At 37.9% G+C, this 15,273-nt stretch overlaps 1 protein-coding gene and 1 long non-coding RNA gene across 2 annotated transcripts; one reads left to right on the forward strand and one right to left on the reverse strand.

Annotated features, from left to right (window-relative positions):
- The first annotated feature begins 419 nt into the window (after positions 1–419).
- On the forward strand, positions 420–3,035 carry LOC136244738 (uncharacterized). The gene is made up of 6 exons (XR_010695556.1): positions 420–495; positions 635–671; positions 1,411–1,496; positions 2,506–2,602; positions 2,655–2,731; positions 2,791–3,035. It is a non-coding gene; the product is annotated as an uncharacterized lncRNA (long non-coding RNA).
- Positions 3,036–3,871: 836 nt separating this feature from the next.
- On the reverse strand, positions 3,872–6,807 carry LOC136244609 (zinc finger MYM-type protein 1-like). Its single transcript, XM_066036166.1, has one exon. It carries the CDS (start codon positions 6,714–6,716, stop codon positions 4,098–4,100), a length of 2,619 nt encoding a protein of 872 aa, XP_065892238.1. The 5' UTR covers positions 6,717–6,807; the 3' UTR covers positions 3,872–4,097.
- Between the last annotated feature and the right edge of the window lie 8,466 nt (positions 6,808–15,273).

The following is a 15,273-nucleotide window of genomic DNA, read 5'->3' on the forward strand; positions in this document are numbered from 1 at the left end:
CGTGGCCAGACCACTTTAATTACTGCAGGGGCGGTTGAAGATATTAAACACACAAGTTACCAGAACATAGGCAGGTTGCTAGGTTCTTTTCCCTACCCAATACACGGAAAAAAAGCGGTCTAGCCACGCGAGACTAACCGAGTAGTCACAGAATAGGGTTCGCGCCCTTTATTTACACAATATACGCGCCATTATCTATGAGAACAACACACAGTACCATATACACACTCAACACATACAATACCACATCGCTCAACAACACACAGAGGTATAAACTGCTTACTTGCTGTTTGATGATGCAATTCTACTTCCTATTAGCGCACATAAAGTAGATAATAACAATAACAACAACATCATATATGCGCGTTAGATATGACGACAGCATGACTGATTTAAGTGCCACTAGTGGGCACTAGTTCGAATTAAAGATTTATTATCCCTGAAATTGATGCGCTTAAGCTTGTTAAGAGAGGACAATCTTTCGTAACGAGACTGGTAAGCTGTTTGTACTTTCCCAATAAACTTTTTCAGTTAACAAGTAAGCCTGTATACGTAGTTTCTTGTGTGATTCTGGCACTTGCTTGTGACACACTCACACACAAAATGTTGTAACTGGTGTACTGCACTGCTTTAGGTGTGCAATTGGAACTATATTTCATGGGAATGGACGGGTAAGGATGTGATTGAATGTTGACCGTGTTTTGACCGACCTACCTTTAGGTGTGGTCAAATGGGACCAGACACCTTATGGAATGGGTTGATTATATTTTACTGGTGTGTCCAATGGGAAACCCAGCTCAGTATAGCCAGCTGTTGGGACCTGGTCACCTAGTCAACTGGGAAAGTAATCCACCCAGCTGTAACATCTGGGGAAGCAAATGCCCAACTGTCCTTCAGTGGTATTGAAGCTGTTGTGGAACTTAGGATTCCGTGGCTGATTTACTAGTCTAATCCCAGGAGGATTTACCCGTACAAGATTCAAGTGCATGATTTTTTTTGTTTAAACTTACGATGTTTGGAATAGCCGTTCTTCCTTGCCATACAGCGCATACAGTACACGACATGTATGCAAGTGTGTACAGATATATGCACATGCATACATGTGTGCGTGCTTGGGCATGCGTACATGTGTGTATGTGGGTGTGTGGTGTGAGAGAGAGAGTGTGTGTGTGTGTGTGTGTGTGTGTGTGTGTGTGTGTGTGTGTGTACGTGTGTCGTGGAGCTTAGTACCAACTTGAAAAATTTTATTATGTGTTAGTGTAAGTGTGATGTGCATGGCAGTAAAGGGTCGTATAATGGTTCACCTATGGGCTAGAGCCCCTCCACCTTAAAGTTGGGATATTCTAATAGAGTAGTCATATTAAAATTGAGAAATACATTATTGTTATTATATCATCTCTACAAGTACAGAACAGCTATGCTATGGTGATGTGGCATCGCAAGAAGGCCAAACTTGATGGACAATATTACACTTCACCTCGAGTATCACTGAACAGGTACAGCATGTGTCATAATCATGGTGGAACAATGTAATAATAGTGTCCTTGGTAATGGGTAATCCCTGGGGTTTAGTGACATGCTTGTTCAGACGGTCCATCTTATAGGCGGTGGAGCTGACTAATGAGTGAGGGGGCCAACTTGGGTGCTGAAAGTTTTTGAAAGTACAGAAAACAGTCATGCATGTTATTTTAGGGGTCTGGGGGCCATGATAATTTTGAATTTTAGAAGCTCTGGGATTGTATTTTAGGCTATTTCACTATGTTGTTACTGAAAAAATTGAGTAACTACTTACAGTGTCAAGGAGACATAAAAATTGACTGTTCTATTATTAGAGTAAGAGACTGTTCTATTAGAGTATCTCGATCTTGTGCTACAAACATTGGCCAAAAAGTGGGGGGCATGGGCCCCCCTGGCCTCCCTGTCTCCACCGCCTTACTGATTACCGATTATATTTACTGATTATATATATATATATATTTAAAATAAAACTAGGTACATTCTGTTAAATCTCAAGGGCAGGGGGAATACAATAGTCCACTCAGAGATGTGTCAAGGTTTAGGTTTAGAATAGTACATTGTGGAACCTTAGTAAATCTGTAGCAGCTGGTGAGTGGTAATGGTAGCTATTTTAGTGCTACTGCCAACCACTGTGGGGAAATTCCTGTCTTACTTTAAGTCTTACCCTTTCTCCTGTGTGTGGAACATTCTAACAAAACATCTATGCTGTAAGAAGTTTGATTTTAATAGGGTAATATCACTCGCTTCCTGCGTAGTGAAGTGATAATGGGGGAGTATGTAATGACTGGTGTTCTCAGATTGTGTTTGTACGTATGTGTGTATAGTGTGTTAATGCATGTATGAGGATTTACACTTGTTCGTTTTCTGGTTGTATGTGTAATAAGTGTGCGTGTGTATGTGCGTGCGTGAGTGTGAGTGAGTGAATGCGTATAGCTAAGCTAAATGTGTAAATTTATGATACTTTCAGTGTTAGTTTTTTTTGTCTAGGCTTTAATGATTAGTATCAACATCGGCAGATGATCTTAGTAGAAGCACTGTATTGGAAATATTGGTAAAGAGTGGTATCGGTACACCTCTAGAATTGGTAAGGATGTAATCCAATGTTGTTTAAATTTAACTGCATGGTCTATTTTTAGGTATGGAATGTGAGAAACACAAGTGCCACTAATACTGTATTTAACGGGACCACAAAGTGCACTATATGAATGCATGGGTAAGAATGTGATTATCGAAATATAGTATAACTATATATTGGTACTGGTATATCTTTAGAGTGATGTATGAGATACAAGAAGCACATAGGAATGAGAAACTCATTGAGATCCTATAAACATTTTAATTAATGCTTACAGTATATTCATTTTGTTTTGATTGAACGAAAGGGCTAATGTGGGCTCTTGGGTTGTATACCCAATTGATTACTTGCTTCTTATGCAAGTCAGGACAAAGTAGAGAAAAGCAATTAGGCTGTTATCGAATGATGCTTATCATTTGTAAGTGGAACATTATATTTTAAAACTTAGGTACTGATTAGAATGCATTTAAGGCAATAAAATGGACTTGATCCTGCCCAATAAACCTTCATAAAGGCAAACTAGTTTCTTTAGCTGATATATTGCAGTATAAACCCTTATATAGAGTAATACTGTAGAGCACTATGTGAACAGGAACCCACATTACCTAAAGAAAACTGCAGATTGATACTCTCTAATAGAACAGTCACTATATGTAAATACTCTAACAGAACATTCATTGATTTATTATATTACATACAAGAGCATGGATATATTATGGCTGCTGTATTACAGGATATAATGTCTATTTCACATCTTGACTTGTTATTTTTTAAATAATTTGAAAATCACTACAGTGTTGTATAAATGCTACAAACAACTATTAATGTCTACATGCATTGGAATGATAATTTAATCTCGCAATTAATACCTGCATGCTTGTATTATAGAATGACACAACTAATTTTTTTATATTATATCACTGCAGTAAATATTCTAATAGAACAGTCACCGTGTGCTCTAATAGAGCAGTCATTACTAAATTACTCTAATAGAACAATCAATACCTTGATATCCATGAATGGCGATGCAAAGCAAACTTTGACCAATGCCAATGTACTTGCCATTATAATACTAAGCTTGTGTGACATTTATGAGCTCATGTTCAAGACAATCCCATGCATGTGTGAGTGACTATATAGTTATATAATATGAGCCCAGCTGCAGTATACGCAGGACAGGGGCGTAGGAAGATTTTGAGGGCAAGGGTGCTGAGGCTGGAGGCGACTCACCCGCTGGGGGGCGCAGCCCCCCAGACGCTGACGACATTATAGCAAAAATACTGCATAAAATTCATGTAATTAGATTAAACTGAACATGTTACAACATAAAATCAATGGAATTAATACTGACTTGATATATATATGTAGTATAGCTACTGGTATAATGGCATTATGTACATGAGCATTGAGAATGCATGCTGTAAAGGAAAGTTAATACACACAATAAAACTAAGTAGCTACATATTATGAATAGAGTGTTACATTGTTTTACCAAAATAGTTTGTTACATTGTTTTGCCAAAATAGTTCATTCTTCTGGAGTTGACAGATATAAATTCCCTCGCAATTGAAACTAAATCTAATTTATCAGTTCTATGCTGGTGAACATGCATAAGCAACAGGTTGTTCAATTTACAGGCACTAATCGTATTCCGCAAGTAAGTTTTAATTCTACGGAGACTTGAAAATGATCTTTCAGCAGTGGAAGTAGTCACAGGAAATGTGAAATATAGCAAAAGAACTTTATTAACTTCACAGAGCATATTTTGATAAATTTCTGATTGCATCATGGCATCTGCTATAGTTCTAACATTGGTGACTCTTTTGATGGTACCATTGAGTGCAGTTTTTATCGCATCAGGCAGCATGCGCAACTGAACTTTCAAATGCTCGACATCTACATCTCCTTCAAGAAACCTAACTAAAGCCTGAGACAACGAGTCTGTACCAGTACCATTAGCACATGTTAGCAACAGGGTCTCTATATCTCGGATCAATTGGATATCTGATTGATCAAATCGCCTTTTAACTTCTTCTGATACTGTATCAATGGCCTCATAGTAAGTTTGTCGATACATGTCTCTTGTACACGAGTGTTGATGAGATGCAGAAGACCCATGGTCCAGCCTTCTAGGCAATTTGTGGATTCTAGGCAACTTGGGTTCTGCAGTCAGAGACTGTGACTCATGGATGACACGTTCATAAAAACAATTAAATGTGCTTTCATTTCGTATTGAACGAAGATGAGAAATAAGCACATTGGCAGCCTTCATTGCTTCTTGAACAGTAATGTTAACTGCTTGAATATTGGTGGAGCACTGCTCAGCTGGAGCAAATATCTGGTGAGCCAGTTTTAAGCCAAAAAAAGTATCAAACTGCTCCATCCGATTTAACAGCCCGCTTGCCTTTGCAGCATATTCATCATGCCCTTCCTGTATGGTATCAAGAGCAGTTAACAATACTTTGTAATTCTTTAAAACACTCGCTATAGCCCCATGTCTCACAGTCCATCGAGTTGGACAGAGAGTCCTCAATGAAGGCAGTGTTTCACCTGTGTTCACTGTCACATCGCTTTTTAAAGTTTCAAAAAGGTTTAGCCTTTTAGGAGAAAATTTTATAAGCTGGACCAAGTTATAAATAAAATCCAGGGTGTTTCGGAGAAGCTTACACTTTTTAGAAACATCTTGTACACATAGATTTAAACTGTGTGCTAAGCAATGAACATAAAGAGCTTTAGGTTCTTCTTGTTTGAATAGTGCCTGGGCCCCATTCCTTATGCCGCTCATGTTGCTAGCTCCATCGTAAGCCTGCCCTCTACACTGAGAAATAGACAACGAACATCTCATCAGCACATCTTTGATTTCATGGTGGATGGTCACGGCTTTAGTATTAGGGAGTTCTTTCAAGCCCAAGAGGTCTTCATGAACTTCATAGCAATTATTAACCCAACGAACTGATACAGATACTTGCTCAGTACCTGAAACATCAGTGGCTTCGTCAGCAATTATAGCATACCATGGGGCACTACTGACTTCACTTATGATGTCTCTGAGAATGCTTTTCCCCATTGATTTTATTAGCTCATCTACAATTGTTGGTGAAATGTACTCACGTTGTCTCAGCCATTCGTTCATGCCTGGGCAATCTTCTGCTTGTAACAGGAGAAGTTGGTACAGATTACCTTGAAAAGCCTCTGCATTTTCATTGTGACCCCTAATAGCCAAACCCTGTTTTCCTAAAAATTTGATTGCCCGTAACAACTTTAGAAGCATGCTCCTGTGAAATTCTTGCTCAGGAGCAGCTCTGGTGTCTAGTATACAGCCAATGTGGATACTAGACTCCCTCAACTGAAGCCGCTCTACTGCTTCACGATGCATATCACTATTTTCATGCATGTGAAATCTTTCAAGGGCTTTGTTCCAATTACCAAATCCATCACCGATAAATGATGAATTTTTAAGCACTGAAGTTGACAATAGTCCGTGTTGCTTTGCTAAGCAACAGATCCTACAGTATATTTTATACCGACCGGTGCAGACAGTAATCCAAGGGTATTTATTATACCAGAATGTTTGTATGGATCTATTGTATTGTTTCTTCTGCCCTAGCTGCCTTTCTTTGCTAAGATGTGATTGCATACATTTTGATTTGGACACATCCAATGGCTGGTTTGGCCTAGTTAAATCACTACAACCAACACAACCACAGCCATCTGATGTGCTACAAACAGTGGCACTGTCAGAAGCTGTGTTCCTTGCTACACTAATACTAATTTCCGGCGTGCCTACAAGATTACTACTTGGAGAGTCCACTTGAGACACCGTTTCTTCGCTTAATTGTTCGCGTGATTGTTGTGTAACAGCACTAACCTGTGGGATCAGCTGTATTTCCTCTTCATTTTCAACGTCTTCATCCGAATCTTCGTCTAACTGTCGAACCGGAACATCAGCGGAAACGGATGAAAACGTGGTCGCTTCAATTGTATCCATTTCTTGACTATCGGAATCTCGATCGGAATCATCGATGATTATAACTTGGGTTGTGCTGTTCGGCCTAGCACCTGTGCTAGCAGCTTTCTTCTTGCTTGCCACAAACTCGACGATACGTCTCTGACACTTGTCCATTACTCGGGTACAATACAAAAAGAATCACGTGATGTACGATCACGTGATATGTGCTAAAATCAAAGGGGTGCGCCAGCACCCGGCGCACCTGTGGCTCCTACGCCCCTGAGTATACGCATCACTTGAGATAATGTATGTTAAAAATAATAAAGTTCATGTCATGTATCCTCAATTATAAATATCCACACATGCATGCATATGGTATGGTATGTATATCATACCATGTATGCTAGGTATGTAACTCTTGCATGCATGCATGTGCAAGCAATTATAAACATGCATACATACTTGTGCTATCTGTTATATATGCATGCATGGGTATATAGCCTCAGTATATGCATGGAAAAGTATATACTCTATTAAAGCAATCAGCTTTTAAGGGTATGTATTACATACCACTCATGCCAAAGATATACCACTCATCAATATTCATGTGCAAACTATTAGACATGCATTCATGCATGCTTGTGGTATCATGCTATGCATGGGTGTGTTGTTTAAGTTCGGAAAAGTACAACTATATATATGCTGAAATATTTCATACCCTCGTAAAGTGTGTTATACACTCCAACTGTGATATGTCAGCGTGACATACCATTGGTATGACCCACTAAAGGTGTGAATGCATACTTTCACGCGTGTAATGCATACTTCGTTTTTAACAGTGTATATGTTTCAAAAGCATAACACAGGCTTGGTCTGTGCTAAATTCACACCAAATGCACACAACTATAACAAACTATACTACGAGGACACCACTTCCTCAGCAAGATGTGGTTTGATCTACGATCAATCTGTATGTGCTGAATTAATCTTTCAGTGCTAAACACATGAGTTGGTATACAAAAATATTAACAATCCCAATGGTATTGTATAATGCTACAATCTTGATGCACACATACAGCAGTAATATCCTGGGATATCTTGTGATACAAACAAGTGAGGCTTATTGTGTCCTATTGTACCTAAGATATCTTAGGATATCTTAAGATATACCCCAGGCCAGTAGGATAATTCCAGGCTTATTGTGTCCTATTGTACCTAAGATGTCCTGGGATATCTTTAGATATACCCCAGGCCAGTAGGATAATCCCAGGCTTATTGTGTCCTATTGTACCTAAGATGTCCTGGGATATCTTTAGATATACCCCAGGCCAGTAGGATAATCCCAGGCTTATTGTGTCCTATTGTACCTAAGATATCTTAGGATATCTTAAGATATACCCCAGGCCAGTAGGATAATCCCAGGCTTATTGTGTCCTATTGTACCTAAGATATCTTAGGATATCTTTAGATATACCCCAGGCCAGTAGGATAATTCCAGGCTTATTGTGTCCTATTGTACCTAAGATGTCCTGGGATATCTTTAGATATACCCCAGGCCAGTAGGATAATCCCAGGCTTATTGTGTCCTATTGTACCTAAGATATCTTAGGATATCTTTAGATATACCCCAGGCCAGTAGGATAATCCCAGGCTTATTGTGTCCTATTGTACCTAAGATATCCTGTGATATCTTAAGATATACCCCAGGCCAGTAGGATAATCCCAGGCTTATTGTGTCCTATTGTACCTAAGATGTCCTGGGATATCTTAAGATATACCCCAGCCAGTAGGATAATCCCAGGTTTATTGTATCCAAACTAGCCCAAGGGTGCCTTAATACATTAGTATGGTACGTATGTATTGCCCTTCCCAGCAAAGCTGATTACATCCCAACTCTACCTAATCTATAATTTTGGTGTTCTTGTATGTCTTTAAGTTTTAGCAGTGTATTTAAATTAATTAGTTACTAACATTATCATGACGACTTTAAATAACTAACTAGATTTTAAGTGCTAGATTGTGTGATACTTGTTAAGTATGGCTGGATTTAGTCGGCCAGCCATTAGATCTTTTTCTGCTATGGCTACCTGTATAGTATCATCTCAGGCTTTAGTTTATGATCAGTGAGGTATACAATACTGTGGTACAAAACTGGCAATGTGGCTCAATTTCATGCTACAATCTGAGGATATCGTAAAATATACAACAATGTGGTGTGATCCAAGCCTTGCCTTGCATTGGTGTGATCCAAGCCTTGCGTTTATTAACCCTAGCCAAAATTCCTATACAATGATAATGAACGTTTAATCACGTGAACATGTGAGCACGTATAAATATTAGAAACTGAAAGCGGCACTTTTGTGGCAGGCACCCATGTAATCCTTTCATTCTCAGCATCCATTGAAACAACCTAACCAAAATTTGTATATGATAGTAGTTGGCTACAAGTATCGACAAAGATTAGGAGTTTTAGATTTATTAAGTAACATGATAATGTACACATGTAGTTGCGCCAATAGATTTTTTTTCTAGCAGCTATGACTAAAGTAGGAGCTACCTGTCCACTTGTTTTTTTTTTATTTGTTAAGTTTGATGACTCTCCTTGGTTCATCCCTTATTCATTTACTTTTTGTCCGGTGTAGCATAGGTCATTACTAGCAAACATTTGTGCAACAAAAGAATAACATTAAATTTATTTTGAAAATTAATTGTTTGCCTGGATGAGTTTCCTGATTATCAATTACTGAAACAAAACATGACAGTTAGAGCTCTATTTCAGTTTTGTCGACTACTATAAAATAGAAATGCAGAATTGACTGTGTGTTACAAAGCATGCATCTTGCAATTTTTATGTAAATTCCTAAGTTTTGAAACTAATTTGCTAAATAGTTCCAATAACACGTACATTCACACTATATTTCTGACATATGTACAAACTAGAAACTGTAGCATGTTAATTGCTGTCAGCCAAGTACACACATGTACGTATAATGCTCTCTCACTTCATAATAAATCCCACTTCGCGTTTGTTTCTTTCCAGTAACAAATTGTGCAATGTGCTCAGGGTGATGCTGTTCAGAGACATCTAATGACTTTCGACTTTTTCGAGGTGCATGGTTGTAGCAGAACTTTGAATTCCAAGCTGGTGTTGATTGGCATCCTATTTTAATGCCCGACAAACCACGAAATGATAAATAGCCTGCTGAAGTTGATGCACAAATGTCTCGTCTATTCTTGAGGTTTCCGTCAAGTCCAATGACATCACTACACCCAGGAAAAGCACAGGCATGACCTACAGGGTATGGATACATACTTTTATGAGTAGACGGTATGAACTATTTGACACCTGCCACACTACCAGTACAGTGCAACTATATTGTACAGTAAAAATGTTTTTGTCAACCTCCTTTTACAGTCGGATTGTTTGAAACACAGTGGAAAGAACCTGCTGCAGGAGACAAAGTAATAGAAGCAAGGGAATTTAAATTGCCCGAAAATTTGAAGGTTTTTGAAGACTTTTACGATCAAACTCAAGAGATGTTAAAGTCATTAGCTGGAGTTGATGAATTTTTAACAGGTTTGTAAATGTAATGAGGAGAAAGTAACATAACTCCCTTATTAAATGTAATTAGGAATGCTGAGCAAGAGCTGTGGGCAAGTATTGAGAGTGGCAGCTGTGTTGCACATGTTGTTTTCAATTGATAATGATAACTATGAAGTCAAGGAAGAAGTATCTCAGGATGCAATCAAGGCTGCCATAAACTTGATTAAAACTATTTGCCAACAAACAGCTTTTGTTGCTGGTAGGGGAGTACTACAAGAAGTTGCTAACCCAACTCTGAAAGGTTTGTTTACATACAAAAGTAGTTTCACCAGTACTCACATTCAATGCACAACCACAATTTTGTTTCAGGCTACTGCCGTACAATAAAAAATTTTGACAGGAGAAAATTTTGACAAAATGATTTTATTTCCAATTTTTAGCCAATTGAATAAAGGGAATCCCATAGGACACCAAATTTTTATCCACCGAATTCACCTGAAATCACTAAAATTTTGTCTTGTCAAAGTTTTGTATTGTACAGTATTTTGCCTGATGCAATGTAGAAGGCATATAATTCTTCCATGCTTAAATATTGTTTGAAGCTCAAAGGTGGTAAATCATGGTAAAGATGTCAATGGGCTTTATGTTGCCTAGTCTCATCAAGTTACAACATGCCTTAAATATTGGTATAGATTACATTAAAGATCATCTTTTGCATTTGCGCATTACCTATTTCCTTAATAACTTTTACAGAACTTTGAGCGCTGCTTTGTAACAATGATGCTACAAAAATTGAACTGTCAAAACAATGAACTATAAACATGATATAATTTGCTTTCTATAGAACTCAATCCCAATGAAGCTACAAAAGAGATAAAAACAGATGTTGCTGCATTCTGCCTGACCTTGCCGGGGAAGAAACTACACCTATCCACCTTACTGGCACAGAAGAAATTTAAGCACAAGGGAAACAAAGAGAAGGCAGTTGCGGCATTTGTTATGCTGGAGACAGATGGACAGGGGACTGTTTTGGAAGTCGGGGGGTCAAGAGGAGCAATGATAAGACGGTTTTAACCATACTATACCATTTGAGCATAGTTACAAAGCATGTAACATGCATGACTACACACAGTGTCTTCTAAATAAAGTTACAGGATTACCAACGAAATCTCTATATCAAAACAATACATTTGCAGTGTGTATACCACCTAATCTACAGTATGTCCCTTGAGTTTGATACAATAATATAACTGGTGCAATGCATGCTTAATGGAGCAAATTTGTTTGTGCTTTGTACTATTGTAAATACTTTACAATCAGTAAAATACTTGACATGCATGCATGCTAAGTAATAGTTGAGCATGGATTTTTCTCCTTCCTGCACCTTTTTCACACATGTTATTTGTATTCAACATCTTGAAGCAGGCTGTAGGACCTAGTGTCCTACAAACCTTCAGCCTTTGAGCTGTAAAGCTTAATAAATAAAAATTCAAACATCGAAACACAAAGGAATTTAGAAACAAAGGCCCTCTGCTGTGGCACAAGAGCAAAGCGAGCACGCTACTACAGGGCCTGAGTTAAGGTTTCTGAAATTTATGTATTTCTGTGTTTTGATGTCTAACTTTAGACCACAGCTCATTGTTGTACCCTCACAGCTGCTGTAGCACAACACAACATTCTCAGCATTCATTATTGAAATAGTCCATATCACCTCCATCTCGTCACTAAAATGGCTTTTAACTGTCCAAATAAGGACCCATGTCTTGCTAGTGTTACAGGTGTGCAATTATCATGTTTTGTATTGCCTAAGAGGCAGCAATCTATTGGGACATGAACAAGGGAGCTACAAAAGTGATACCCGTAAGTGGCCAATGACATTTGAGTATTTTATCCTTCTGTGGTCCAAGCGTCATAATATGAATACCTGCATGCACATCAGTCATGCATTCAAATGTGCTTTATTCATGATGGCATTGCAAAAATAGTGCAACCACAGTCTCAGAGGATGTTACACCTACGTACTTACAGATTTTTTGAAACAATACTGTAACAGGTGTCTGGATATTAATATTCTACTATAGTAACCATGTTTGCTCTTGCGATGTATTAGGGTTGATATCATATCAGTGCTGTTTATCTCCCTAGCTTTATGAGTTTGATAAAGTACCGGTACCAGAAGACAAAGAAGAAAAGATGGCACTTATCAAGAAACTCAACAAATATGAGGTTTCAATAAGCCAGTACCAACGGGCAATCGAACTACCTGAAATTAGACCGTAAGCCGTACAATAATGTGAATGTATATAACCTTATATTACTTTTACTTGTAGAATCTCAGAGATAGCTGGTGTGAAAAGAAAGTTCACCGAGAACTGAGCACTGTAGTACTGGGCACATACACCGGCACTGTTAGCACATTTAGTATTGAGCACATGCACCACTTTTAACACATTTAACCACACTAAGACAATGCTCTTATCCTACGTATATACAAGTGGTTTTAGCACAATTATTTACAAAAAAAAAAGAGATGCCTGCATAGTAACGGTAATGTGTACATTGAATAGTAATGCTGTGATGATATGAGCTTCTGTATTATATGCATGAACTAAAATAATAAACAGCATAAAAGGATAAAAAGCAAATACATACTGGTTAGGTTACCGAGCCCCGGTATTATAACACTACCACATTGTTGTGAATATCAGGAATATCCTTACCCAAAGCCTGGCACTATACCACATTACCACACTGTACGTATATCCTAGGAATATATGAAACCTAAGCTACCAGGTATTGCCACACTATCGTACCTGAGAATATTCTTAGACCAAAGCCTGAGAATATTTGATGCATCACATAGGTACTTACTTACTGTAAGGATATCCTGGGGTTTATATTCTGTGACTTTATCAGGATACCTAGGACAAAATAAGCCTAGGACAAAATAAGCCTAGGACTGTACCAGATTGTTGTGCTTCTCAGAATATCCCAGGATATCCTTAGTATAAAGTGCACTATACTTTTGTATGTCTGGGAATCATTAAAACTATCTCATTGTATCCTTAGACTAATCCTCTGACTACTAACATGATGGTATAATCTCAGAATATCATAGGATATCCGATGTTCTGAAGTTATCCTAGGATACTCTTTGCTATAATAGGAGAAGATCAGCCTAAGACTATACCACATATACTGTTGAGTTTCTCTGAATATCTCAGGACTATCATAAGATATGGATATCCTGTGGCTAAAGACTGTGATTATACCACATTGCTGTATATCTCAGATTATCCTGGGATATCTTTAGACTATCTTAAGATATCCTGGGATATCCTTAGACTAAAGACTGTGATTATGCCACATTACCATAGTGCTGTATATCTCAGATTATCCTGGGATATCTTTAGACTATCTTAAGATATCCTGGGATATCTTTAGACTATCTTAAGATATCCTGGGATATCCTTAGACTAAAGACTGTGATTATGCCACATTACCACATTACTGTATATCTCAAGATAGTAATCTTTAGACTATCTTAAGATATCCTGGGATATCCTTAGATTAAAGACTGTGATTACCACATTACTGTATATCTCAGATTATCCTGGGATATCTTTAGACTAAAGACTGTATGATGGGAATTAAGCAGACTGTCTGAGAATACAAAGGGTACACAGGATAATGTAGGAGATTCTATGGCAATCCTAGATACTTATGGAAGTAGTTCGCAAACAAGTATAAGGAATTTTAAACTAGAGTAGGGACAACATAGTACCAAATTAAATTAATTGTCTAATAGTGGGAAATTCTTTTACTTTACTATCAGTTCTTTAATTTGCCAACCATGTATTTCACAACCTCAACAGATTTACCTGTAAATTTTTCTGCAATTGGTGGAGAAACATCTGCAATCACTTCCTTTACAATCACTTTGATATAACCACTAGGTAGATTGATTCCATGCAACACTGTCCCTTCAACGACGATACCATGTCTGACACAGTTAGTGCCTTTCATTAATACTACTTCACCATTTTCAGGGAAAAAGAGGAAAGAAGCTTCCTGTATTTGTTGCAAAGATGTTGATACTACTGTACCAGAACTAGATGGGAGTTCGCTGTTGTTGCAGCTGTTGCAATATGTATCATCATTCAAAACTGCAGCTGTACTATGGGTTTGTACAAGCACTCCTGTGATAACAACGCAAATGTAACTGCATGCAACAATAAGTATTGAGGTACGTACATGTCATAAGGGGTGCTTGAAAGAAAATATTTAAAGCATCATTTGGTATGGAACTCTTAATGTATATACACAGTGTAGCTAGCTACCTTGGTATGCTAAATTGTGATCCTTAATGGCTGTGTGACCAGAAAACACAGTGAAATAGCTTTACTATAATATTATTCCACACACATACAATTCTTTGTCTTTAACTGCTTGTAACTTAACCACTCAGTGTGCTATTAACCTACAATTTTCACACAATTCTTTCATTGCATCGAGCAATAACGGGTCTAACATTGAATGATAGCATACTGCTACATTGAGTTATGGTCTTTTAAAATAATAAAGCTGGATGTGTGTGGAAACCTGCAAGTCTGGTTTTGTCAAATCCGGTCACGTGTATAGAAATCTAGGCAGATAAACTTTCTCCCATGTATGACTCATAGCCATAAGCTTTTATGTCATTTTATAAGGGTATTCTGCTGCTACTACTCATGCATTACACATTGCCATCATCATCTGGTTGTTCAAGTCAGCAGACATGTGATGATACTTTCAATTCATCAACAACTTCAACTTTCACATCCTTGCCTTATTCCCCAATGTTTTGACTATCTTTTCCAGGCATTCAACTGTTTAAGAAAACTATCTTGTTGGTACATCATGTCTTTGGTCACTGCTATTCTATCAGTGGACATCTGCATAATATTATACTGAATATTTAATGCTGACCAGTGAATGCATCTATAATGATTAGTGCTGTATACCGGTGTCCAATTAACCAGTTATAAACCGGTGTTGTCTAGGTCAGCCAATAACCAGTGAAGGAACTTTTAAACCGGTTATTGCCCACCCACTTTGGTAAACCATAAATTACCCCTGCTGACAAGTGTTAACATCATAACAGTATAGAGGGTTTTTACCGCGAAGACAGAGTGCTGTTGACGTAGG

Source organism: Dysidea avara, chromosome 14 (assembly GCF_963678975.1).
Source record: "Dysidea avara chromosome 14, odDysAvar1.4, whole genome shotgun sequence".
In the NCBI taxonomy this organism is placed as follows: Eukaryota; Metazoa; Porifera; class Demospongiae; order Dictyoceratida; family Dysideidae; genus Dysidea; species Dysidea avara.

Coding starts and splice junctions, on each gene's coding strand:
- LOC136244609 (XM_066036166.1), bottom strand. CDS start 6,716: ATGGACAAGTGTCAGAGACGTATCGTCGAGTTTGTGGCAAGCAAGAAG.